This window comes from Topomyia yanbarensis, chromosome 2 (assembly GCF_030247195.1).
Source record: "Topomyia yanbarensis strain Yona2022 chromosome 2, ASM3024719v1, whole genome shotgun sequence".
In the NCBI taxonomy this organism is placed as follows: Eukaryota; Metazoa; Arthropoda; class Insecta; order Diptera; family Culicidae; genus Topomyia; species Topomyia yanbarensis.
In genome coordinates this window covers 145,374,266-145,400,541 of record NC_080671.1, presented here as the reverse complement: position 1 = coordinate 145,400,541, position 26,276 = coordinate 145,374,266, and the positions used below count along the sequence as shown (strand labels likewise).

The 26,276-nt window shown below is 38.7% G+C and overlaps 1 protein-coding gene across 1 annotated transcript in view; it reads left to right on the top strand.

Annotated features, from left to right (window-relative positions):
- The first annotated feature begins 262 nt into the window (after positions 1-262).
- Positions 263-26,276, top strand: part of LOC131679830 (probable serine/threonine-protein kinase roco5) — a 567,409-nt gene continuing 541,395 nt past the window's right edge. Inside the window, exons 1-2 of the mRNA XM_058960578.1 lie at positions 263-298; positions 1,177-1,690. Of these exons, the coding sequence (XP_058816561.1) occupies positions 263-298; positions 1,177-1,690 (550 nt within the window). The remainder of the gene's footprint in view (positions 299-1,176; positions 1,691-26,276) is intronic.

Here is a 26,276-nt window from a genome sequence, read left to right as displayed (position 1 = left end):
GGTGTTCTGTTAGAAAAAAAGAAACGTAAACATTGTACAATACGCCATTAATCCGGTATCCGCACCAACAACAGCTAAAAGGTTCGTGTCTATGAAAAACTGAACAGCTAAAGTGAAGATAAACAACCCCCCCACTACGGAAGCCATCTTGAAAGAGTCGACGCAATCAGTGCATCCCTGTGTGTAAAAGTGTGTGTATGAGTCAAATGTCATTCATGCTGCCAGACTGATTACGAAAGCAGCTTCTCGCGCCTAGCACGGTATGGGTGTGACGTGTTCGCAGTGCATCCTGGCAAGGGTCTGCTAGTGTTGGTGTATGACAGTGTGATACACCAAACAGCTGCTACGCGTTCTGCAGTATAGGAGCAAGGAAGGGTATCGATTTTTCCTTCTGGCCGACCGACTGACTCAAGAGCCGGGGGGTGCGTGTGGAAAACCGGTGGGAACAGACCGCGGCAGCATTTTCTCTTCATTGCATTATTCGGTCATTCGTTCCATATTTCTCGGTTATTCTTCGACGAAAGAGAAGGACCTGCACTCTCACTCAGTAGGCCACCGAAGTGTTGAAGTCGCATTCTACTAGGATTCGCTAGGAAAGTCTACAACTACATTGTAATGCACACACCTCCTTCCTGCAGCAGAGATACCATTTTCCGATGAGAGTGCAGTTTGTAGTGCAAACCATTCTGGATTTCTTCGATTCGATTCGCAAAAGTGAGGATAAACTATTTTCCGAAACAGGGAAAACCAATTTCTGTCACTGTTTTAAGAAATTACGATCTCAAAAGACTGATTTTAGTAGTTGGCCAGATTTTTAGCAGCATCTTGTAGGACTTTTTAGTGTTGTAAAGTGTTACCGAATAGTTACCAGAGTGGTCCTATGTGCCGTTTACGTTCAAGTTTTTATGTTGGTGCATAACACTAGTGAAATTTGTTGAGCTAATCTATGATCTAGTGTAGAAATCTTCTTAATCGTTATCAATAATAACTGTGTTCATAGTGTTAGAGGTTTGAAAATAATTAACAATCAAAATTAGTACAAATTAGTTCGTCATTTAAACTATCTATATTTAATTTAATAGGCTCGAGTAAACACTTCGAGCTTCGATCCTATCTAGTCGGAGATAAAAAGTGTACAGTTTACTGCAGCGCACCTAAAGGTTAAGGATTTACTAGCACAAGGATAATAGTGTAGAAGAAAATCGCCACACGGAGCTAATTAACTTTCCGCGGAAGCATCAATCGCCCCAACAGCACTCCAAAGTGGCGTCACCAAGCGAGCCCCCACGCGGAAGCAGCTCCTCGTCTTCATCCGCAACGCTGGTGTCTTTGGACGTTAGTAGTCCATTGACATCGACCAGGCCGACAGCAACGACGGTGGCAGTGGCAGTGACGGCTACGACAACGTCGACTGCAGCAGTTGCTACGTCACTGGTGACGACAGTATCACGCAACGCGCCTGGAACGTCATCTTCGACCACCGGCAGTGATTCGACGCAGCAAGTGCTCATCATTACGGCCCACCATCATCATCATCACCATCTTCAATCGCTTCGCCAGTCACCGCAGCAGCCACAGCCGCAACAACAAACGGGCCAAACGGCACAAAATATTGCCACTCAGCAGTCAACTTCGAATCATTCGCTACTACAAACACCGAGGGATATCAGCTCGTCGGGAGTCATGACAGGTAAGTCCTGCAGGTCCTACTATAAACAAATATTTTTTTTGGTAAATTTTAGCGCGTGGATTAATGAAAATACTGCAGTTTTCATGTTTTTGCTCTCATCTCCAGTCTTCTTTATGCGTTTTAGTAAGGGAGTCGTAAATGTAAAGTTATGTGACACGAATCTACCACATAAAGACCTAATCTGATAAACCTATGGTAACCCTATTAGGCAAAGGTCCGCACTACATTTGGACTAATTTCTAATTAAAGTAATTATGAGCGGCTGTAATAGGGAATATGGACCCCTTATTCAGGCAAAAGGGGTGCCAGCAGAAAAGTATTTTGCTCGAACAATGTTTTCTTTATTTATCGGTTAATAAACCAATATTTTGGCTTTGACGATTATATCTTATATTACGTGAACTTTGTTTGTTTTGAAAACAAGATATGATTTTGAGTACAAAACAAACCTTGCAGATATAAAAGGAAGTCATTGAATTTAACTCAAAAGATAACAAACTTAAACCGAAAATTTAGAGGTTTGTTTTCGCTGTCTGTCATTGTTCTTTTAATATCGAAAAGCACAAGCAGGATTCTCAATTCAAACTTGCAATGAAATCCGTCATATATTGCTATGACATATAGTACAATCGAGTGTGTACACATGCAATATGAGATTTTTTTCTGTTCAATAATGCAATGAGACATTCAATTTTTTTCTGAACAGATTATTTAACTGAACCGAACCAAAACAGCAACAACTATAAGCTTACCCGCGGGTCGTTTCGTAGTTTTAATCAATTTTGCGGACAATAAAATTTTTCAGCAAATTCTTACTTTTATTAATGTTCGAATGTATAATGTGTAACTAGGCCCCCCGTCGATTATTTTACTGTTGGTCTCAACTTAAAAGGAAAAGTGCATTCTTTCGCGGATTACGATTGTGTATCCCTCTTTCTTCTTATTCACATACTTAATGCAGAAAATCGTCCAACATTTGCACGAGCTGGCAGAGAAGAGATGTTAGATGTAACTCTCCGCTCTGACAGTATTACACATGAGTTAGAAAACTGGCTCGTTCCAAACGAACTCGAACCGTCGTTATCTGATCATAACTACATCGTCTTTGATCACTTGAACGTATCTAGCGAGATATCGTCAAATAACGTAATCCAAAATTTACGAACTGGAACCTCTACGAAGAGAGCTTGGCGACTAGGTTTCAGGGGTATCTTCCGACGATTGAATCTCCGTGTGACTCGGATGAGGTCGTGGATAAAACAAACTCACTCATAGTAGCAACATACCAAGATGCTTGCCCGTTTTGAGTTATGCGTGCTTCTAGAGGAACAACTTGGTGGAATACCGAACTTTTTCGATTCGAAAAGTTATGTAGAAGATCTTGGAATCGCAGTCGTAGGGACAGGTCAGAGGCATTTAAGTTGGCTCGCAAAGCATATAGAAATTCCCGACCTCTGAGCGAAGTTATTGGAAAAGCCTCTGCACAAAGTCTCAACGAGACTAGCAGGTTAAATAAGTTACTTACGAAATCGAAAGACTTTCATGTCAGTTTAATTAGAACTGCTAATGGTGAATACTCGAAGATGTAGTACTCAACTGTCTTTTTAACACACTTTCCAGGTTGTGTGGAGCCATCACTAACGACTGCTTCTGAGTTCTTTCAGCTAGTTCTGATTCTTGGGTATTTGCTCGTAGAATTGTGACAACCAAATCGATTAAATGGGCAACTGAATGTGTTACTCCCTATAAGTCTCCAGGAAAAGATGGAATCATTCCACTTCTACTACGAGGAGGATATTAACATCTTAAGCATATTTTGAAAAAAAGGTTCTTACTTGTAATCTGGCAACAGGATACATTCCATTTGCGTGGCAGGAAATAACTGCAAAATTCATTCCTAAAGGTGGCCATCTCACTTAAAAGGAGGCAAAGAGCTTTAAGCCGATCAGTCTGACCTCCTTCCTTCCCAAATCTGTGGAACGTTTAATCGACCACTACATACGATATGTTAGCTTGGGCAAACATCCGCTGCAGGCAATACAACATACATATCACCGGGGGGAGTCTACTAAATTTGATTGCTGTTGTGAAAAAGCTTTTTCAATGTTGTAGACAACATTGTGTAACAGGGTGGTACACAATGTTGTCTACAACATTGAAAAAGCTTTTTCACAACAGCAATCAAATTTATGAGTTTCTCTCGATATTGAAGGTGCTTTTGACAACTTGTCTTCCGATTCCATTTTGGAAACAGTACGAGGTCATGAAGTACCTTCATATATCACGAACTGGATACACGCAATGCTTAGCAACCGACATCTGTGCTCATCGTTAAGACAATTAGAGATACGGAAACTGAGTGTCTGCGGATGTCCTCAAGGTGGTGTGCTGTCACCACTTCTATGGAACCTTGTCGCCGATAGCTTGTTGAGGAAACTTAATGACCTTGGGTTTCCGACGTATGGTTTCTGCCGATGATTATCATATAATGATCACCGCTATTTTGATTAACACACTTTTGATTTGATGCAACAAGCCTTATGTGTTGTTGAGCAATGGTGTTTTCATGTTGGACTATCAGTTAATACAAATAAAACATCAATGGTGCTTTTCATGCAACGAAGGAGAAAAACTGGAGCTCGTCCATTACAGTTCCTTGACTCTGAAATTATTGTAGCGGATCAAGTTAAGTACGTTGAGACAATTCTTAAATCAAATTTTAATTGGACAGCTCATCGATTTCAGAATCAAGAAAACTTGCATTGTCTTCGGCCAATGTAGACAAACTTTCGGCAAATCTTGGGGACATAAACCCAAGTACATTCGAAGGATCTACACAACATTTGTTAGACCAATACTGGCATACGGGCGCCTTGTTTGGTGGCAGAAGGGAGAAGTTGTGACAATCCAATCAAAGTTAAACCATCTTCAGACGATGCTCTTTATGGCGATGACTGGTGAGTTTTCGACAACACCCACTGCTGCTCTAGAGGCACTCTTGAACATAAAACCACTATATGTGTTTTTGAAACAAGAAGCTCTTCCTACCGTCTAAAAGTTACTGAAATCTGAAACAGTAACCCAATAGATCATGCAACTAACCACACAATACTATGGCCCCAAATGTTGCTTGGGATGAGTATACACTTGCTTCCAGTAACCTTACACTCACACGTAGTTTTTCTTTTCTTTCCCGTAGTACTGGAAATGAATGGGCAGACGAACTAGCTAGAGCGGGCGCTGCCACTGACTTCGTTGATCCAGAACCAGTTTTACTATTTTCGATAAGTTGGATAAAGTACAAGATTCGTTTTTGGGCTGCATCCGAACATGCCAACCTTTAGCAAAGCTTGCAAACTTGCATTCAAAGAAAATGTCAAAGAATTTGCTGCATTTTTCCAACCACAAGTGCAGTATTCCAGTCAGGGCCCAGACTGGACATTGCAAACTCAATTATCATATGGCTACTATTCAACGCGCTGAGTATTATTCATGTGATCTTTGCGAATCCGATTACGGAACATCATATCATTTGATATGCAACTGCCCTGTAGTAATGCAATTACGAATCCGGATTTTTGGTTCTCTATACATAGGTGAAACTATGTACAGAGAGCTGAAACTGACGAACATGCTATTGTTACTATCTCTGTGTGGTAAAGAGCCAGAGCTTAAGCCGTATTTGAATGACAATATCTCTTTGAGGCTGTTGTCGTTCTGTTGTCTCAATATCCCCTCGGGGGTTCTAAATCCCTCCAGGGCTTCGAAAGTTTTATTCCTGCTATTGTGGCACCTGCAGTTCGTTCAGCATCCTTCCGGGAGTGCAGAATGCTTTATTTTCATTCTTCAGTGTCATTATTTTCCTTATCCCTAACCTTACCACTTCCCCAATCCTTCTCATCAGGGAAACGATGAAAAAGTAGATCATGGAAAGGTACAAATCTCCGATGAGCATGGGGAACGTGCCATTTCAGATAGTTGCTACTGATTCCTGATGTATCTTGACAAGACGAACAACCTTCTGGAACATGATGAAGCTTTATCTACGATATTTAAAAAGTTATGTAAAAAGGTTTTAAAGTATAAATAAATATTTTTGGTCTTCACAAAAAAATTTGCATAAAATCAAAATTTTCAACATTTTTGAATGCTCATCTTGTGTTTCAAACTTTGAAAAAAGTTGTAACGAATATCTCATTTCAAGGGGAATTTATCGCTGTAACTATATCACCTAGATGATCCTGGAAGACATCATTGCGTATTAGAATGGGACGTGGTTATATGAAAAAAATTAAATTTCGCTCCGAGTAACTTTTTGGGTTCCATTTGGGTCCTAGAATTACTAGAATTACTGTGCAAAGTGGTGAAACTATATTTTTGCGCCCATCGTTTAAAGTGTACATGGGATTTCGTATGGGGAAATCGACTTTTACGAAATAATTCATCCAACAGTCGCCCAGTGCTTCCTAAAAATAAATCAATGTAAAAATTTTATAGCAAATTTATCAAGGAAACAAAGTCTAGAAGACTGAAAAACGATTTGACAATTGTGGAAAAAGTTATTAAACAAAAATCAACTAATGTTCTGAAAATTGATGAAAATTTCAATTTTCATAGCACCACTGCTGCTGACGGTCGAATTATATACAGAATTTTTAATTTTCTCCAATTTTGTACAAAAGAAGCCTCAATTTAACCTCAAAACTCTTGGGAAGTGACCAATCAGTTCAGATCGTTGATTTAGAACAGTAAAAGAGAGTCAAAACAAAATTATATATAATTGACAGCCAAATGCAGTGGTGCTAGAAAAAATGAATATTTTTCCAATCGTCAGAGCATCAGTCGATTTTTGCTTAATAACTTTTTCCACAATCTTCCAATCGTTTTGCGGTCTTCGAGACATTTTTTCCTTGATAAATTTCCAATAGAAATTTTACATCGATTTATTTTTAGGAAGCACTGGGCGACTGATGGATGAATTATTTTGCAAAAGTCGATTTTTCCATACGAATTCCCATATAAACTTTAAACTATGGGCGCAAAAATATAGTTTCACCGATCGAGCTTAGAATTTGCACAGTAGTTCTAGGACCCAAATGTAACCCAAAAAATTGCTCGGAGCTGGAATCTAATTTTTGTCCCACCCTATTGCGTATACTTTACTGTTTTTGTGTGAATAATGAATCGCCCCATTTTTTGGCAACAAAAAACTGTGCAGGGTTGAGATAATTCGGAACTTTCATGTACTTTTACGCGGAAGCATTTATACACAATATGGTAAAAGAGCTACATAAGTTGTTTCAGAAAAATATGCGCAATTGATCAGGCTTTCAGGAAAAAAGTGCCTAGAAATCGATTTACACATTTCATTTCAGTTTTAATTGCCACATGGTTCTTCTGTATCGATTTTGTTGGCTATTTTCGGCAAATTTAGGACGCCGGCGGTAAAACATGATGATGAGTTAAGTTCTATCAACGACCATGCGGTAGACTTGGTTGGAAAGCCCAACTCCTACCAGCAGAAGGCTCCTTTCGCTCATGTCCATATGAGTACTAATTTTCCGTTATAAGTTTATAACTGATTCGAATCAGAATACCTATACGTTTACCAATGTCATTGCTTTCGTTTCTCTCAGTCCTAAATTTTCCGAAAACAGCCAACAAAATCAATACAGTATATTTCATTTCTATAATTTATAAGTCCTTACTAAGTCCGAACTAGACTTGCTCTTCCTACTTTTTACTTTGAGTGGTGTAAAAATATGTTCCATAGAAAACCATACATATTTTTCATCATAACTCATTATAAAGGGCGAACACGAAATTATTGCGACACCGAAAATGTCATGCCAATTTTCTTATAATGTTTAAAATCAAACCAAAGTTTTAGGGTAGTTTTATGCATATATTTACTTCAAAAATCAAAAGAAAAGTTAATCGATGGAGCCTTGAGTGTAAAATTTAACGCATTTTCTCTTGATGCCCTCCATCAAAGTCTTTACAGTGTCATCCGGTACCAGTTTCTCAGTTTTTTTCCATTTTCTTAACATGTCCTTCTCGTCTTTGACTGTCTTCTTGCTCTTCCGAAGTTCCCGCTTCATCATTTCCCAGTACTGCTCCACCGGGCGCAGCTCCGGACAGTTTGGCGGATTCATGTCCTTTGGAACGAAATGGACAGAATTGGCCTCATACCACTCCAGAACTCTTTTAGAATAGTGGCATGATGCCAAATCTGGCCAAAATAGCGGAGCTTCAACGTGCTGCTGCAAGAACGGCAAAAGGCGCTTCTCGAGACACTCAGATTTGTAGATCTAGCCATTCACTGTGCCCTTTGTCACGAAAGGCTCACTCCTCAGTCCGCAAGAGCAGATGGCCTGCCAAATGAGATATTTGGAGGCGAACTTCGACATTTTCTTCTTCTTAAATTTGTCGTCCATATAGAACTTGCTCTTGCCGGTGAAAAACTCCAACCCCGGAATTTGCTTAAAATCGGCTTTTATATACGTTTCATCGTCCATCACACAGCAGCCATATTTTGTCAGCATCTTCTCGTAGAGCTTCCGTGCCCGAGTTTTAGCCGTCGATTGTTGCCGCTCATCTCGGTTTGGGAAGTTCTGTACCTTGTATGTATGTAGTCCAGCTCTCTTCTTTGCATTCTGGACGTAGCTCTGCGACATGCCGATCTTTTTAGCCAAATCACGGCTTGAGACGTTGGGATTTGCTTTAATCATCCGCTTCACCTTTCCCTCCATCTTTTTGTTCTTCGGTCCCAGTTTTCTTCTAGCTCCTTTGCCGTGGTCCAACGTCAACCGCTCCTGGAACCGCTTCAACACTCTGGAGACGGTTGAATGGTGAATGTTCAACATTTTTCCCAACTGCCGGTGCGACAGGTCAGGAAATTCCAGGTGTTTGGAAAGAATTTATTCTCTCGACTCGCGTTGGTTCACCTACATTCTCGTTGAATCGAAAAGCACGGCTTCGAGTTTGACAGCATGTAAACAATTCACATCAATGAGAAAGTGTGCAAAATTTGGTTGATTTTTACCCAATGGTAAAAAAGTTATGCCCTGTTGAATGTGTCTCAATAATTTCGTGTTCGCCCTTTAAAGGTCTTAAAAACAATAGCTTTCTTCGTTTTTTGACCTATTCTTACCCAGTATGATAGCTAGCAACGTACACAGCATTTTTTGCTCATTATTTAGACTTTTTTTTCGAAAGGAATGCTGTGGATGGCCGTTTCCAAAGGAAAAAGCTATCGAAACTCGTTTCGATGTACTTGATTTGGCAGGCGATATGCACTTGTGGAGAACCATTCATGATTGAAAGCCCTATTAAACATGAGAAGTATAAAACTGGGTGTCTCCAAAACGGCTTTGTCGTTATAAAGACAGCACGATCAAAAACTGATGTTTTGCTCCAATTTGGCATCATGCCACTATTCCTAAAACGTGCCGAAGTGGTAAGCGGACAATTTGGTGGATTTTGTGCAGTGAATCCACCAAACTGTCCTGAACTCCATCCTTGCGAAACCTATTGGTCATGCTTAAGCGTGAACTTCGAAAGAAAAAAAAGGGCGAAGAACAAAAATGAATTGATGAGGAAGCGGAAAAAACTGGGTAAAACCTGTTTTAATCCACCTAGTGCACAGTGGTCCCAAAGAGCAAAAAAGGGGTTTTTTTAGATTGCGTCAAAACGGTTGACTTTAGCAATATGGTGTCTTTGAAAAAGTTTCTTCTTTCTGTCTTATCAGATTAATGATTAATCCCCCTAATAGTGAGTTACGAAATTTATTTTCTCCAATAATTCGGATAGACAAGTACTTACTTCAGCAAAGTTGTAGAGAAACTCGTTACAAACATTTTACCTGTAGACTTCAACTCTCTATCTTTTAAGGTTTTTGAGATATGGGACATTATTTGTAAAAGGCCTCTAAAAACAGTTTTTTCATCATAAGTTTTCTTCTAGATTTTTTCCATTATATAAATGTTCTAGAACATTGTTTGGACTATTAAACTGCACTACTTTGCCGAAGACAAAAACTTGCTATCGCTAGTATGTGTGGAGATATTCATGTTTTTTGATTAAAAATAGCTCTTTTTCCAATGCCGATAACTTTTAAACGGGCAAAAACGGGCAAACCACTTTGTAAACAAATTAAAGTGCAAGAAAAGCACAACAAATACTGGAAAAATCAGATCTCCCCAAGGCGGCCCTCTATGGAAATACTTGAGCTGAAGTTTGTCTCATCCCGTCATCAAATGCAATTGATTACTCGCCGTTTGGTTGCACTTGCGCCATTGTTATGAAGTAGACGCAAGGGAATTGTCAGTTTCCGGTGTCAGGCGTATGCATTGAGTTTTTGAACAACTGTAACTTTTGACCCAAGCAAACTGATGTTCGGATAATACTTAAAAAGCACACTTTAAAATTCACATAAAGTTCTTAGCGAACTTTCAAGCTGCTTAAGCTTTAATAGAACTGCTTAACCCGCTATTAGAACATAAAACGTATTGCAAAATTACTTAAAACGAGAAGCTTATGTAGTTCCTTTATATCAACTTTTGGTTGCTTGGGTATTTACTCAAGACGTGCTTACAAAAGTAAGAAAGGATAATTATTACGACTTTAACCCTTTATTTCAGAACTAACAGTAGGGGTTGGGTGTAGTGCAGTTGGTAAATGGATTGCCTTGTACGCAGCGCACCTGGGTTCGAGTCCCGACCCCGCACATAGGGTTAAAAAAAATTTATAAGGGATTTTTCTAACCCGAAGAGGCGATTGACCTTAAGGTTAAAACCTCTATAATCGAAATAAAAAAACTAACAGTAATATATGGTTATGTATTTAATGCCAAAACAGCTCTAGTATGGACAAACTTAGGCTCTAGTATTTCCATAGAGGGCCGCCTTGGGGAGATCTGATTTTTCCAGCATTTGTTGTGCTTTTCTTGCACTTTAATTTGTTTACAAAGTGGTTTGCCCGTTTTTGCCCGTTTAAAAGTTATCGGCATTGGAAAAAGAGCTATTTTCAATAAAAAAATGTGAATATCTCCACACATACCAGCGATAGCAAGTTTCCGTCTTCGGCAAAGTAATGCAGTTTAATAGTCCAAACAATGTTCTAGAACATTTATATCATGGAAAAAATCTAGAAGAAAACTTATGATGAAAAAATTGTTTTTAAGGGGCCTTTCGCAAATAATGTCCCAAATCTCAAAAACCTTAAAAGATAGAGAGTTGAAGTCTTCGGGTAAAATGTTTGTAACGAGTTTTTCTATAACTTTGCTGAAGTAAGTATTTGTCTATCTGAATTGTTGAAGAAAATAAATTTCGTAACTTACTATTAGGGGGATTAATCATTAATCTGATAAGACAGAAAGAAGGGGAGTTCTACTCCAAGAAACTTTCTCAAAGACACCATATTGCTAAAGTCAACCGTTTTGAGGCAATCTAAAAAACCCCTTTTTTGCTCTTTGGGACCACTGTGTAGTGGAGCAATTGTGTCTTTCTTATTTCTCCAAAGTACGATTCCATGGATGGTTATGTTCCATGTGACTGTATGATAGCTGTTTATAAGTTACATACAGGGTGTAATCGGACAAAGACTAATATTTGTTCGATTTCGATCTGCAAGGAACTTTCCTTCGACTCCTTATCTTTTTACTACTTCACTTCGCGTCTTTAGCCGCAAGATTTAATAAACCTAAATTATTTGACTTTTTCTCATCAGAATCGTACATTAACTTAGTGATAGGACTAAGCTAGCGCCGGATTGACGCGCTAGCTCCAAAAACGAAAACACGGTTTGTGTAACCCAAACCCTTAGTCCTGCGTGCTGTTAGCGATTCTTGTACTGAGTGGAATAAAGTCGCTATTTGTTTATTTGGGGCTTTAACTTTTAAGGTTATTAAGCCTTGTGCCCTTACTAATACTGTTACAGTTTGGAAAGTATAGGGTGACCATACGTCCTGGTTTCCCAGGACATGTCCTGGTTTTTCACTGACTGTCCTGGTGTCCTGGGTAGTCGAGGCAAAAGATTGAATTGTCCTGATTTTTCTCCTGTAAGCTTAATAGCAGGTGTTCAAAAAAATGAAAGTTTTTTCAGTCATGTAGTTGAAAAACAAAAAAAATCTTCAGCGAATTCAGAATGTTTAAAGCACTGAGGGAGCCGAAAAAAACCCCAATGGGACGGCACTGGGGCAAGTTAGTCGGGTTTCTTTCTTTCGGCACGTACGGTATCTTTTTCTGCACAGCGTCTTCGTGGCGTAATGGGAAGACGTCTTGTCCGGCCAGAAGACGTACTTCCCAACCGTATGATGCTCTTTTAACAACGGCAGAATTTTCTCAAGACACTCCTCTTGGTACACTTGTTGATTGATTGTCGATTGATGTTGGCCAGACCGCTCGGCTTGAACCACGGTTTTGAAATCCCTCTGTCCGATATGGCGATGTACAGCATAACATTTCTTTTAAATTTATGCTTAAACTTGTATTTTACTTAGGGGTGTGTGGCCGACTTGTCGCTGGAATAGTAGCTGTCATTTCCTGGAATGTGGGTGTTCGAGAGCAGCACGAACGACGTCTCGCGGTAGTTGTTCGTCATCCACCGGTACTGCGATTTCACGATCGCTATCTGCTCGTCCGTGTCATCGGGGGACCGAGTCTTCTTTCGACAGATGATGTCCTCCATCTTGAGGGCTCGGTGAATCAAGGCCGGCATCACGCAAACTCATTTCGTCCTTGTTGTCGAACAGCTTTTTCAACGCTTCCGGCTACCGGCTTTCCGCTCCACGCTCAGGGATGCCAGGATCTGGTAAACTGTACTCACGGGCACGTTTTCGTTTCGAAAGTGGTCTACCGTAAACTTTTTTCCACGATGGCCAAGTGTTTCGTAAAACCGCACAACACGCTCGCGGAGTACTTGCTGTTTCGACGCCATCTTCAGATCACAGCACCCGAGCGAAAAGAAACATGTCTCCCATTTATAGGGAGTCCATCAGAGACCAATTCTCTTAGAGAGAAAAGAATTTACGCTCTTTTCTTTAATTACAGAAAGGTATTGAAATAATTTTTTATTGAACACCCGATTTCTAATTATTGAGTTTTCGCTTTATTCACTCTGCTCCAGAGTACTACAAACAAAACTTAATACACTCTAATCTCTCAATTGTACCTACTTTTTACATGGAAATTGAAAAGAGAAAGAGGCGTTCGTATGTACGTACGATATGAATGAGCTGTAGTCTGTTTGCAACAACTGCATTGGAGCTAGTTAGTGATTTCGGGATCCGAAAAATTTCTTTTAGTACCTACCTCTAAGAAGACAGATCGAAGTTTTGGCGATTCTGCTTCTCTTGCAAGTAGCAGTTTTTCGTTTTACTGGAATTTCATAAAAAGGAAAATGGCAAAACAACAATAGCTGTCGTGGAATAACCTTATTGAGCGCTCTCTCGAGCTGGTAATTATGGAACCCTTTTAGGATCAATACCAGTTCCTAATCAGTCTACTTTTCCATCTCAAACGGATCGGAAGCTATAATCGCGCTGCTTGTTAACAGTGCAGTGAATCAAACGTTTCTACATACAGTCTGCTGTCTATATGTACAGCGCCAGCGAAGCAATCGAAAAATAACTAAAAATAACAGTTGTCCCAAGCCAGTGTGGAAAATAATGCATCGTTACTTTCATTGATGCGGTATAGATCGTTTATTTAAAAATGATTGAAACTCAGCAGCAAAATTCCAATCCGCCCTTGTGTTCGCGAAGTGGAACAATTTATAAAGGCGCATACTCGTAATGCGGTACTGATAGCATTTAAAACTTTGGCCATGGCGAAAAGTTTGGCAATGGGAAACAATATGCAACACGTCGCACATGATAATGTTGGAATCAAGATACCCATTTAGATTGACGATGATAAGACTGGTGTGCGTCTGCACGATCTATCCCCGCGTACAACCAAAAAATTCACTATTGATGTCGAAGTACGTAACGGTGAAAGTTTGAAACCCGGAGAAACTTTTTTCCAGGTACATCCAATGGTGTTCGTATCGTGAGAATGCGATTTGAGTAACCTATTCCTTCATATCTGAACATTCAATACGAAATAGAAGGTGTAAGCAAATCTCAAACCACGCTGTGCACATATGAAGGACAGATCCCTACGTGCCAAGCCATGTGCGAAAGCCTCTAATGAAACAACATCAACTGCGAGCAAACCCAACAACATTAACTAAATCATCAACAACCGGAGTTTCAACTCAGCCACCAACGAATGCTGGAACAACAGAATCTACGCACAGCGTGTCCGATCATTGTGATGCTACTTACCAATCAACTGCCAGCACCCCCAACAATAAAGTAAATGACAAAAAATACGGATACAAAGTCTATTACATTCTTATAACACCTATATACAATGACTCGCCATCCACTAACTTGTGTCGACGCTGAAATACGTGAAACAAAAACGCTTTTAATCCACCTAACAGTGTGATGAGATATGTCTTAGCACTCTTAGAACTGCCTCTTCGAATACTACATCGATCAAATTAGCATGGGACAACATCATTGAGGGAAATTTTGAAAGTCAAATCAAATCAAAGGTAAAGCGAAAAAATGCTCTTCAACATAAGCGGACATTCGACTTATTACTAGTGCTACCTCAACGCGATTATTTCGATTTCGACTTTTTCTAAAAGTGACCTCACAATGAATAACTTATTTCCAGGGCCGGCGGATACCGTGGATAGTATGGGTAGTACAAGCCGCTCGCAAATATCCAAGAGGGGAAATACTTACTCGAAAGTTTGGATCAAACTAAAACCTGAAATTTACCGCATATTTGTCTTGCGCACAAAATGCATGCGTCTGACATTCTCGATGCACAATAATTTCTATTTTTATTGAGATACAAATTTCCTTCCGTTTATAATTTAAATTTCTTGAAAATATGGTATAATAATTAGGATTTGTTAAAAATTTAATCTTATTTTTTTAGTAAAACTAAGAAGAATATGTTTTGACACATTCACATCTTAAAACAGGAATTCAGATCGATATTCAGAAAAAATATTGGTGCATTTTTATTCGGTCTAAGCAATGTAGTTAGAAATACTTTCAAAGATTAGATATACAATTTGTTATTTTTTTAGCACAAACTCTTATTTGATTAACAATTAAAACAAGGAGAAACACTATTAGGTTTATTATATGGAGGGCAAAAGATGTACACAAGAGGAATTGATTTCAACATCAGAGTAGTAGAGACAGTATCAGGGAAAGTGAAGAGAGGGCGGACAACAATGTTGAGGAATTAAGAAATTAAACTTGAAGCTTTTTAGCAAACGGAAGAATACTACAGGACATCATGAACCGTATCGCCGATTGCCCTCCTTGGATCCGCTGGGAACTCTTTTGTGACCATATATCCAGGTAGCTGTTAGCATATCAACCAAATGAGAAGAGGTTACTAAATTTGACTATCCATTGTGTTTAAAAATCTGTATATCAGAGACATATAGGAAGATCGAGGATAGCTATCACATCTCGAACTGGAACGAGGCCGAAGGGATTCGTTTAACGAAGAACTGGCGCTAGGGCACTAGGCGCACGACCAGACAACATGTTTAATGTTGCGATAATCGTCACCATAAGCGCAGAGACCGCTCTCCACGACCCCACTTCACCGGAGATGCTCAGCCAACGTATAATGACTGGACTTGACCCGAGATATAATCTGAATGAAGTCACGAACCTTATCCATCCCCTTGAATCAAAGCTTGTTTGTGCCCTGGGGATTCTTAAACTTCCATTGTTCTACGAAATTTGCCAATTTTCGAGCGTCCTCTGACAAGAAGTACTAAAAAATTCGTTGAAGCAACGCGATCTTTCAAAAATATCACCTTCTAATACCTAACTGTACGCCTATTCTCATTAACATTCTAATTTAAATGTCCGCCTTCTCATTACCCGGAATGGAGCAATGCAAAAGAATTCAAACTAAGGTAATCTGATATGATTTTTCAGATAAAGAACTAAGGAACTTCCATATTATCCCCCAGAAAAGGCAAGGACTGCTTTCCATACTTCATCGAATGTAGAGCATCCTTGGAACTGTAACGATGTGGATATGGTCGTTGATGGGTAAATATAAAACAGTCAGTTTTGTGGGGAGAATGTATACAGTACAGCCTCTTTTATGGTCACCCTCACCTCTACTGTCATAATAATTAGCGTAGAAGCGATGCATAGTTTTCATCATCTAACGAACGCTACAGTGATATGCGCACTACAAATCTTAGCGCGACCATCTTTGCAGTCAGATAAATGTGTGTGTGTTCAAAGAGTTATTATATATTACGTTTAAATCTAGTATTATCAATTCATCGCGAAACATCAATTCTTTTAGCGTAGATCTATATTGAATGCTGTTGACGCCGAAAAAGGATTCATGGTTCCGTTTATTCCGATCCACGGTTGAATAGAATACACAACGTAGGACCAAGCCACCAGATGAAACATTATTTCTCTCGTTTATCCGTCGATAAACCGGTGCCAATAACCACGTTTTCAGCATTCATTAAGTTTTTCATTTGCGTTTCTAACATTGCATATATTCGGAAAATATCGGGCGATCCGACATACCCAAGTAGCATTTCTAGTTTTATAGCACACTACAAGTGCAATCTAAGTTTTAAGGAGGGCTTCAAGTGTGCCATAAAACCTTAATTGTAACTAGGGTAGGACCTTTTTGTGTGCAATCCTAAGTGCTCTCTACTCACCACGAAGTAGAAGACCGTCCACTGAGGTTTGCGCCGGATTTTGTTTCGTCTGCTCTTTTATGTCGATAATCAAGTCAGTTAAAACCTTGTAGCTATCACCGGAGGAATTTCTTGTTTTGATTCGATTGTTTCGAATGGACGCGCAGCTGTTTCAATCAATAGATACGCTAATTGAGGTCGTGTACAATGATAAATCCAACGCACTTGGCCGCGGTGGTGCAGTAGTCATGATCATATTAAAATTGTCGCGAATATCATTCAGTAAGGTAGATCGGTTACAACGTGAAGACAACCCTATGGCATACCGTGGGAGTTGAAGTCTTTTTGAACCAGTTGAGGAACGATGTATCGGGTTACAATGTCTGCCTTTGATTCGGACTTGACAACTGACAGCTTCAATATCTGGGACCGAGGATTAATTCGGCCCTGGCGAATAATGGTAACGTTGTGAAAGATCTACGTCGGAAGTTAAGGGACCATTCATGTATTACGTAACGCGTTTATGGGGGGAGGGGGTGCGACAAGTTGTGACATGTTGTGATATATGGGGGATGAGAAGTAAGCTAGATTGTTACGTACCATGTTTACCATATACTTAGTTGTGGAACGTTTGTAGTATCAGTAATCAACAAACACATTTCCGCTGAGCCGTCGGTCACACAGCCCGTTAACAAAGGGTATTTCCAAATAGCCACCAGGTATTATCCGGAAATTTTCTTTTTCATTTACATACACAATGTCTGAACTTTCGTCACTACGAGTATAAATCACTCCGAATCTTACTACCCGCTCGGGAAAAAAGTGTTTCGCCCGCCCTGCTTATGTCGGATACCACAATAGCTAGTGCTTGAACAAAATGATTTTTTTTGCGTTATTATTACTAATCCAAAAGCGGCAAACAGCGAATTAGAAAGCTCACAATACCTGTTTTTTTACTTTTACTTTTTTCTCGAAACCACATTTTTGCGGTAGCCGGTAACTCGATCTAATGATTTTCTATCGTTATAAAAATTTCACAGTGTATTCAAAATAGCTTTCTTTATAGTAACGTATGCAGGATTTTTTTAAATGAGCAATTTTGTGTCGATTTTATGACATTTTCTGCGTTTTTCTAATAAAAAGTGTGTCATTTCGCGGAAAATCATAATATCTAAAAAACCTACGTATATTACTTTCTATCTAAGAAATCCAAGGAAGCGAAAAAAAATGTTTTTGGCTCTAGATCAAATATTGCGGAACATAGATTTCCGGTCATGGACCCTTTTCAAAAGAACTTGCATGCGGAAAAATTCTGTTCAAACGCCATCTGGTGTTGAAAATACTTGATAATGATATTATTTGTGCAGCAGAACTTGTATTATAAACCCTATTCTACGGAATCTCGATTCATATTTACATTGCGTCAAGTAAAGATTTCCAAAGCATACTTATTTTTCGTGCTCTACAGTGGTGTAACCTCTTAATAGAATTTTGCAATCTAGGTTAGGGAAAATAATGAAAATTTCTAATTTTTGTAGATCTGTTTCATATATAAACCCTTGAGGGGGTGACCTACAAGCAGCGGCGGATCCACAGGGAGGGTCATAAGGGTCGGACCACTCCCGAAAATTTTCAACCTGCTGAAAATTTTTTAATCGGTTTGAATTTTATATTAGTTTCGAACTCAAAACCTTTTCAAACCAAATTTGACCGCCAATATCCGTATTGTAGTTCATTTTACAATCGCCATTTCAAACCACTCCCGAAACTTCTTTCTGGATCCGCCCCTGGTCGGAATGTTCTGGAACATGCAAGTTTGCACACTAAAACGCGATCAAGGTAAATATAGACAATTTGAAACTGTTCGGAGGTTATTTCTGGCGGTAGGTAAACATACAAAATATGTCCTTATATCATCGTTTTCCACATAACTTTTAAAATATACAAGTTATGCAATTGGTGTCTTCAGCAAAATTGTTCGCAAAACAATGAGCTATAAATTTGCTGAAGACATCATCTCAATATAATCACTTACAAGAAAATTAATGAAATACCACACTTATAGGGTGATTAATCTGTGAAAATACAGTATCAAAAGAAAGAGCATATAACATCCAATAAATCCTCTGACGATGGTATTTACCTAAACTTAGCCGTTTCGGCGATAACCGTAGATTGCTTGTTTTTGGCTTTATTTCTGGATACTGGAAACTGGTAACAATCCGTCACCCGTATTTAATGTTAAATATCTCTTTCGATAATAGTCCGATTTCAGCAATCTATAGCTCGTTCGAAAAGCATTCGTATATTTTATATTATAATTTCACAATAATTTTCAAAAAACTACAAAAGACCTCTTTTGTACATATTCAAACATCCATATCTTGGAAACTAAACATCAGAATCAAAAACAAATTAATAGCGTTCTGTCTGGGTGTTAGGCCTTTCATTTGAAATTGTTTTGGATAAGATCGGTTCAGTCGTTGCTGAGAAACACGAATGAGAGTTTGTTCATTACATACACACACAGACATTGTCTTAAATCGCCAAGCTAAGTATCTATGAGACTTATCCCACGGGGCCTCCGAAACAATCTTGAAAGTTTGTGCAAATTCTACAAAAATGTGTAAAATATGTAAAAATGAGCCCCTTCATGCAAAACAGAATCGATACGGCTCAGAACAAACCATAAATAAAGAGAATGTTTAAAATTAGGAAAATTTATCTATTATCCTCGAAAACACCATATTACCCATAACTTTTACAAAACAAAATGGGCCTAAATTTCGATTTTGAAATGTTCAGTATACAATTCGTAATACGTAATGACATTATTTAATAAAAATCAGTTTTGATTGTCGAATCTGGGTAGGAATGATTTTGAGTTTAGAATGAATTAAAATGGAAACTATTTTAAAATTTCTCAGCAAGTTAAAAAATTTCGGAGGGGGTCCGGACCCCCAAGACGCTCCCCTTGGATCTGCCACTGGTAATTCATCATAAACTCATTGGAAAATGTATTTCACTTGATGTACATTGCGAGATACAGCGCCCTATGTCAATTAGAAACGAAGAAAAGGGGGATCCACCACCTTACTTGGACTGCCACACAGTGGCCGGAGGCCAGACAAAGCCTATGTTTCAAATATTGATATTTTTATTTTTTCTGGTTTTCTTATGTATTGAATGAGATATTCTCTAAATTAGATTTTTAATTGCAATTTAAACATCGCAGTGTCAGGTAATTCTAATGAAATTCATCTTCGAAATCACAGTATCGATCTACACATCAAAAACATGTTGCTCTTTCAATTTTGATCCAATTTGAGCACAACTTATTTAATTTTAAAGGACATTTAAAAAAATTTGTTAATCATTTCAACATGTTCGCCAAATTGGATTCTGACTATGTTTCATTATTACAAATATATCTTAAGTGGGTTGATAAAAAAATTCTTTTTTCACAAATATATTCTGTACAATCAGGTGAAACAGTTCGGAACGGTCACTTATTATAAATTCTATGGGAAATCATCTCTACTTTTTAAATTTCAAGGTTTCGTTTTGCTCCTTTTTTGCCCGGAGGGGATTAAAATCGACATTTTTAAATGTTTACTGATATGGAGGAGTATGGTGCTTCGTGCAAAATAACAACTGAATAAAACGTAAACAAACACTTGAGGAATTCCACGAAGATCCGTACGAAAATCATTAAAATCGTGACCGACCATCTTAGATTCCGATGAAACTTTGCACGTTTCACCGTCATGGAAGACTAAATATTTTCCACAGGTAATAAGATTATTTTGACTCAAGAGCAACTTTTCAAAAGGGCGAAAACGTTTCTACGTGTATGAACTTCAAAATTTTTTTGTTCGATTACTATATTTTATACAGCAAAACTATCTAAGAACGAGTTACAGGGAATGAATACTTCTGTCTGAAAAACATATACACTGAAAAAAATGTTGTCTTTTTTTAAAAAAACAAAAAATTATGATAAAAATTTAAATTGCGAAAAAACCCATTTTTTTAAATTTTTTATATTTGGTTACCAAAAACCTAAAGAGAAAAGAAACATTTTTAATGTGATTGCATGATGGAGAAATAATCGGTAAAAAATTTTTTCTAACAATAACTTCGTACATGTTTTTAAATTTCATACTAATTGACATATAAAATTGTAATTTTATTACAGAATATAATTCTAAGCACCATTTAAAATCAAAATGCATTTAACAAAAATCTTCCAAAATGCGATAGTTTTCGAGATATTTGAAATTTTGCTCCTTCAAAACAATTAATTCGTGTAATTATGCTCTTTTTAAAAGTTATTCGCGTTACCCCGTCTCGTTTTAAAGACGAAAAAGGAACTTTTTTAGTGTATTTGGATCATGGAGAAGCTTTCAATAATAAAGTTTTCCTAACAACAACTTTTGACATATTTATATAATTCTTACTATTTGCAGTCAAAAATACAATTTTATTTTTGAATATGATTCTAAACGCTATTTTAAATCGAAATGCTCTTAACAAAAAAATTCTAAAATGTAGTAGTTCTCGAGATATTTTAACTTTTATTTTAACGACACAATTATTTTGTTTTATTACGACCTTTTCATAAATTAGTCGCGTTTCTCCATCTACAATAATAGGTTTTTCAAAAGGTCCGTAAACTTTCCTGCAACTTTCTCTTTGACATCTAGGCGATATTGTGAAACATTTGAAAGTTACATGAAAGCAACCAACATATGATTCAGCTATATAGTTTAATCAACAGTATGGTTGAAATATATTTTGGTTGCTTTCATGTAACTTTCAAATGATTCTCCATGATCCAAATACACTAAAAAAGTTGCTTTTGCGTCTTTAAAACGATTAACATTAAATTTTCACATTTTATGATGGGGTAACGCGAATAACTTTTAAAAAGAGCATAATTACACGAATTAATTGTTTTGAAGGAACAAAATTTCAAATATCTCGAAAACCATCGCATTTTGGAAGATTTTTGTTAAATGCATTTTGATTTTAAATGGTGCTTAGAATTATATTCTGTAATAAAATTACAATTTTGTATGTCAATTAGTATGACATTTAAAAACATGTACGAAGTTATTGTTAGAAAAACTTTTTTACCGATTTTTTCTCTCTCCATCATGCAATCACATTCAAAATGTTTCTTTTCTCTTTAGGTTTTTGGTAACAAAATATAAAAAAATTAAAAAAATGGGTTTTTTCGCAATTTAAATTTTTATCATAAATTTTTGTTTTTTTGAAAAATAACACAACATTTTTTTCAGTGTATATTTTTGACAGACAGAAGTATTGATTCCCTGTAACTTGTTCTCAGAGAGTTTTGCTGTATAAAATACAGTAATCGAACAAAAAAAATTTGAAATTCATACACGTAGAAACGTTTACGCGCTTTGAAAAATTGCTCTTGTATCAAAATATTCCAATTGCCAGAGAATATCATGGAGATTCATACAGTGAACACACTTGCAAAGTTTCGTTCGAATCGACGATGGTCATATTTTGCGGTCGGCCGGTTTCTCATGGAATCCCTCACTTTTTGTAGAGATTGGAAGTAGTTTTTTCGAATTATTATGTTATTATCGATTTAGCTAATCAGTAAAAAATATTTATCATTAAAATGGTATTATGCTAATAAGAAAGGTTCACAAACACTGTATGGGAAAATTTATCTTTTGTCATTAAAAAAGCTAAACATGTGATTTTCAGGCGCCTGTTTGTCAATTCCGTCATAAATTAGCAGAACAGTTTGTAGCGCTCATTTGCATTAGAAGCAGCTTAATTAGCAAAACACTTCTTCAAAGTTCAGTTTTCCACATTATGCTAAACCCCAAGCTCCACTATGAATCTGAACGAACACATCACGCAGCCGTAAGACCGGATAAAAATATACGTTGATTCCTTTCCATTGCCAATTTACATCCTTAATGAAAATTGATACTCTTTCTGGATCTTCGATGCAAACTGGCCCCCCTAATCATCACCCAATCAAAAACTTCTAGAGCGCAGCTGCAAGATCAACTTCCTTGCGCAAAGCAAACGCAAAGGGACCCCGCACAGTGGGGCAGAATGCTACTTTCGACGCTCAAAACCTCTAGCGCCCTGGGTATGTATCCTGAAGGGTTAGTGTCTTCAGAAAAGTATGTTGGATAGAAATGAGCATTATTTTGACAACTTTGGTTTGGATCTAGATAAGTAGAAACTGATCTAGATCAGTTCTATCTTTTCACAGACGCGTTCTATCAAAAAACTTTCTTCGGCAAACTTGTTTGTTTTAATATGTTTAGCATATATACCAAAGACACTTTTTCTCTATAACCTATGTAGATGGCGCTACGTGGCATTTAAAAAAAAAAGTGCTCGAGAAAATGAATTTTTACATTTTTTTTATCAAAAAATCATTGGATTAAAATGTTTTATTCCTAAATCTTCGAGAATATACAATAATAAAACAAGTTTCAAGGAGTAATAAATGTTATTATGATATTTAAAGGGTGTTTTCATCATAGATATTACAAAAATATGTTCCACAAAATTTGTAATAACCCACGAAGCGGCAGATAGCGGCAGCTGGAATTTCGTTTGTGACTAGTAGAGACCTTTAACTTTATAATCACGAAGAGAAAAAAGTGGGGCAAGCTGGGGCTTTTTATCTACAGAACTTGAGGTTACGTGAAAACGATGTATTTCTACGATAAATAGCCAGTTTTCGAATTCCTCAATCAATACTCAATGGGCTCCTGCAGCTGAAATTTTGTTGAAACTCTAATCTTGGTAGACGTTAAGAGCTAGTTTAAGGCCATGCAAAATAAAAAAAAATATAAGACAAAAAACAATAATAAGAACATCATAACTCTCCGAGCTCTCGATCGAAGCAGTTCGTTTTCTGGTGCTGTGCATAAAGTGAACAAGAATAAATTGTCAGTGAAGGTCAACCATTGTTCGAGGCAGTCTTTGTTCGCCGGTGCCCAGGCTGGTGAAGTGAATACCAGAATAGCCGGAATCGCCGCTATATAAGCTAAGTATTTTTTTTTCTTTCATTTCCCTTTCCCCGATCGGTCTCTACTTCTGCCCTTTCCCCTGAATATAAGTTTCATCTCTCGTTTACACCACGTGTTATCCTCGTGCCTAAATGGCCGAGGGCGAAGTAACATTGGATGGGAATAATATTCCCATGGATATACCGGATAAACCCGAAATTACTCCCTCCCCTGATTCCCCCAGTCCTCCCCGTATTAAAACATACCCAGCCAGTTCGACTGGACCCTGGGTGGTGTATTTCCGGCCCAACACGAAATCGCCCAATATTCTAGAAATCTCACGGGAGCTGACTGCCAACTACCCGTCCGTGGCTCAGATAACACGTGTTCGAGCTAATAAGATACGCGTTATAGTAAATGACCTCGACCAGGCAAACCAGATTGCTCGCAGCGAGCGTTTTACGAAGCAATTCAAGGTGTATGTGCCTTGTAGAGTTGTGGAGATCGATGGGGTCGTCGCCGAACCGGGTCTAAAGTGCGAAGACCTGTTGAAGTACGGGGTTGGCTGCTTTAAGGACCCTTCACTTCAAAAGGTGAAAATTCTGGAATGCAAGCAATTGTATTCCGCAAAAACTGAAGATGATAAGACAACTTATTCTCCGTCAGACTCGATTCGGGTGACTTTCTCCGGATCTGCTCTTCCCAACTATGTCCTCCTGGATAGGGTTCGCCTACCTGTTCGCCTATTTGTACCGCGGGTAATGAACTGCAGCAATTGCAAGCAACTGGGCCACACAGCCACTTATTGTGGCAATAAAAAACGGTGCGGCAAATGCGAGGGAGAGCATGAGGATGACGCTTGCGGTGGAGAAACTGAGAAGTGTATTTACTGCGGGGGCCCTCCGCATGCTCTTAAGTCATGCCCGGCGTACAAGCAGCGCGGGGATAAAATTAAGCGCTCCCTTAAGGATCGCTCGAGGCACTCTTATGCAGAAATGCTAAAGAATGCTTCGCCATCTGTCCCTTCCGAAAATTCCTTTGCTCTTTTGGCTGGCGTTGAGCAAGAATCTGACGACCCACAAGAGGGAACATCATTGGTTAACCCAGGGGAATCCAGGAAGAGGAGAAATCTAGCCTCCCCTACATTGCCTCGTAAGGGTGCCAAGGTGTCGTCCACTCAGAGTGCGCCAACCGCAATCAATAAATCCAACGGAAGTGATGCACAAAAGCCGAAGCAATTTGCTCCAGGACTTGGAAATATTAATTCTAACAAGGAGTACCCACCACTTCCAGGGACACCAAAAACCCCAAGTGTCCCCTTTTTTCAAACAGATACTCAGTCCAGTAGCGGACTAATGAAATTTTCTGACATAGTGGACTTAATTTTCACAGCTTTCAATGTTACTGATCCTCTTAAAAGCCTTCTGATACGTTTTCTCCCTATAGTGCAAACATTTTTGAAGCAGTTGACTACTAAATGGCCCCTCCTTGCAGCGATCGTATCCTTCGATGGCTAAGTCATCGAACGAGGTCACCGATTCGATCACTGTTCTACAGTGGAACAGCAGAAGTATCCTCCCGAAAATCGATTCCTTTAAATTTTTACTAAATAGTTTAAAATGTGATGCTTTCGCATTATGTGAAACTTGGTTAACTTCCGATATAAATCTCAACTTCCACGACTTTAATATAATTCGTCTGGATCGAGAAAACCCCTATGGAGGAGTACTTTTGGGGATCAAAAAGTGCTATTCTTTCAACCGAATTAACCTCCCTTCGACACCAGGCATTGAAATTGTCGCTTGTCAAGTTTTAATCAAAGGTAAAGACCTTTGCATTGCTTCCATCTACATTCCTCCTAGAGCCTCGGTAGGGCACCGAACGCTTTGTAATATCACGGAATCCTTACCGGCACCGCGGCTAGTTCTGGGAGACTTTAACTCGCACGGTACGGTATGGGGCTGTCTTCATGATGATAATAGATCAACATTAATCCAAGATCTTTGCGACAATTTCAACATGACCATCTTAAACACGGGATAAATGACGCGGATTCCTACACCACCAGCACGCGCAAGCGCATTGGATTTATCGCTATGCTCGACATCGCTACAGTTAGATTGCATGTGGAAGGTGATCCCTGATCCCCACGGTAGCGACCATTTGCCTATCGTGATTTCAATTGCTAACGGTTCAAGACCATCGGAAACAATCAATGTATCGTATGACCTCACACGGAACATTGATTGGAAGAGTTACGCGACCGCGATATCCGTTAAAATCGAATCCACTCAAGAACTTCCTCCGGAGGAAGAGTACAGGTTTTTGGCTGGCTTGATTCTCGACAGTGCGAATCAAGCTCAGACTAAACCAGTACCCAGCACGAATACCCATGGACGGTCTCCCACCCTGTGGTGGGATAAAGAGTGCTCAGAGCTGTACGCGGAAAAGTCCACTGCATATAAGGCCTTCCGGGAAGACGGGTTACCCGCTAGCTATCTACAGTACGCGTCGTTAGAAAGGCGAATGAAGAGTCTAATGAAAGCCAAAAAACGTAGTTATTGGCGCCGGTTCGTCGACGGGTTAACGAGAGAAACAGCGATGAGCACTCTTTGGGGTACGGCTCGACGTATGCGTAACCGTAATAGTACCAACGAGAACGTGGAATATTCAAACCGTTGGATATTTGCTTTCGCCAAGAAGATCTGTCCGGACTCTGTCCCGGTACAGAAAACGTACCGCGCCGCGTCTCCTCACGATACCGCGAACGAAACACCGTTTTCGATGGTGGAGTTCTCACTTGCTCTCTT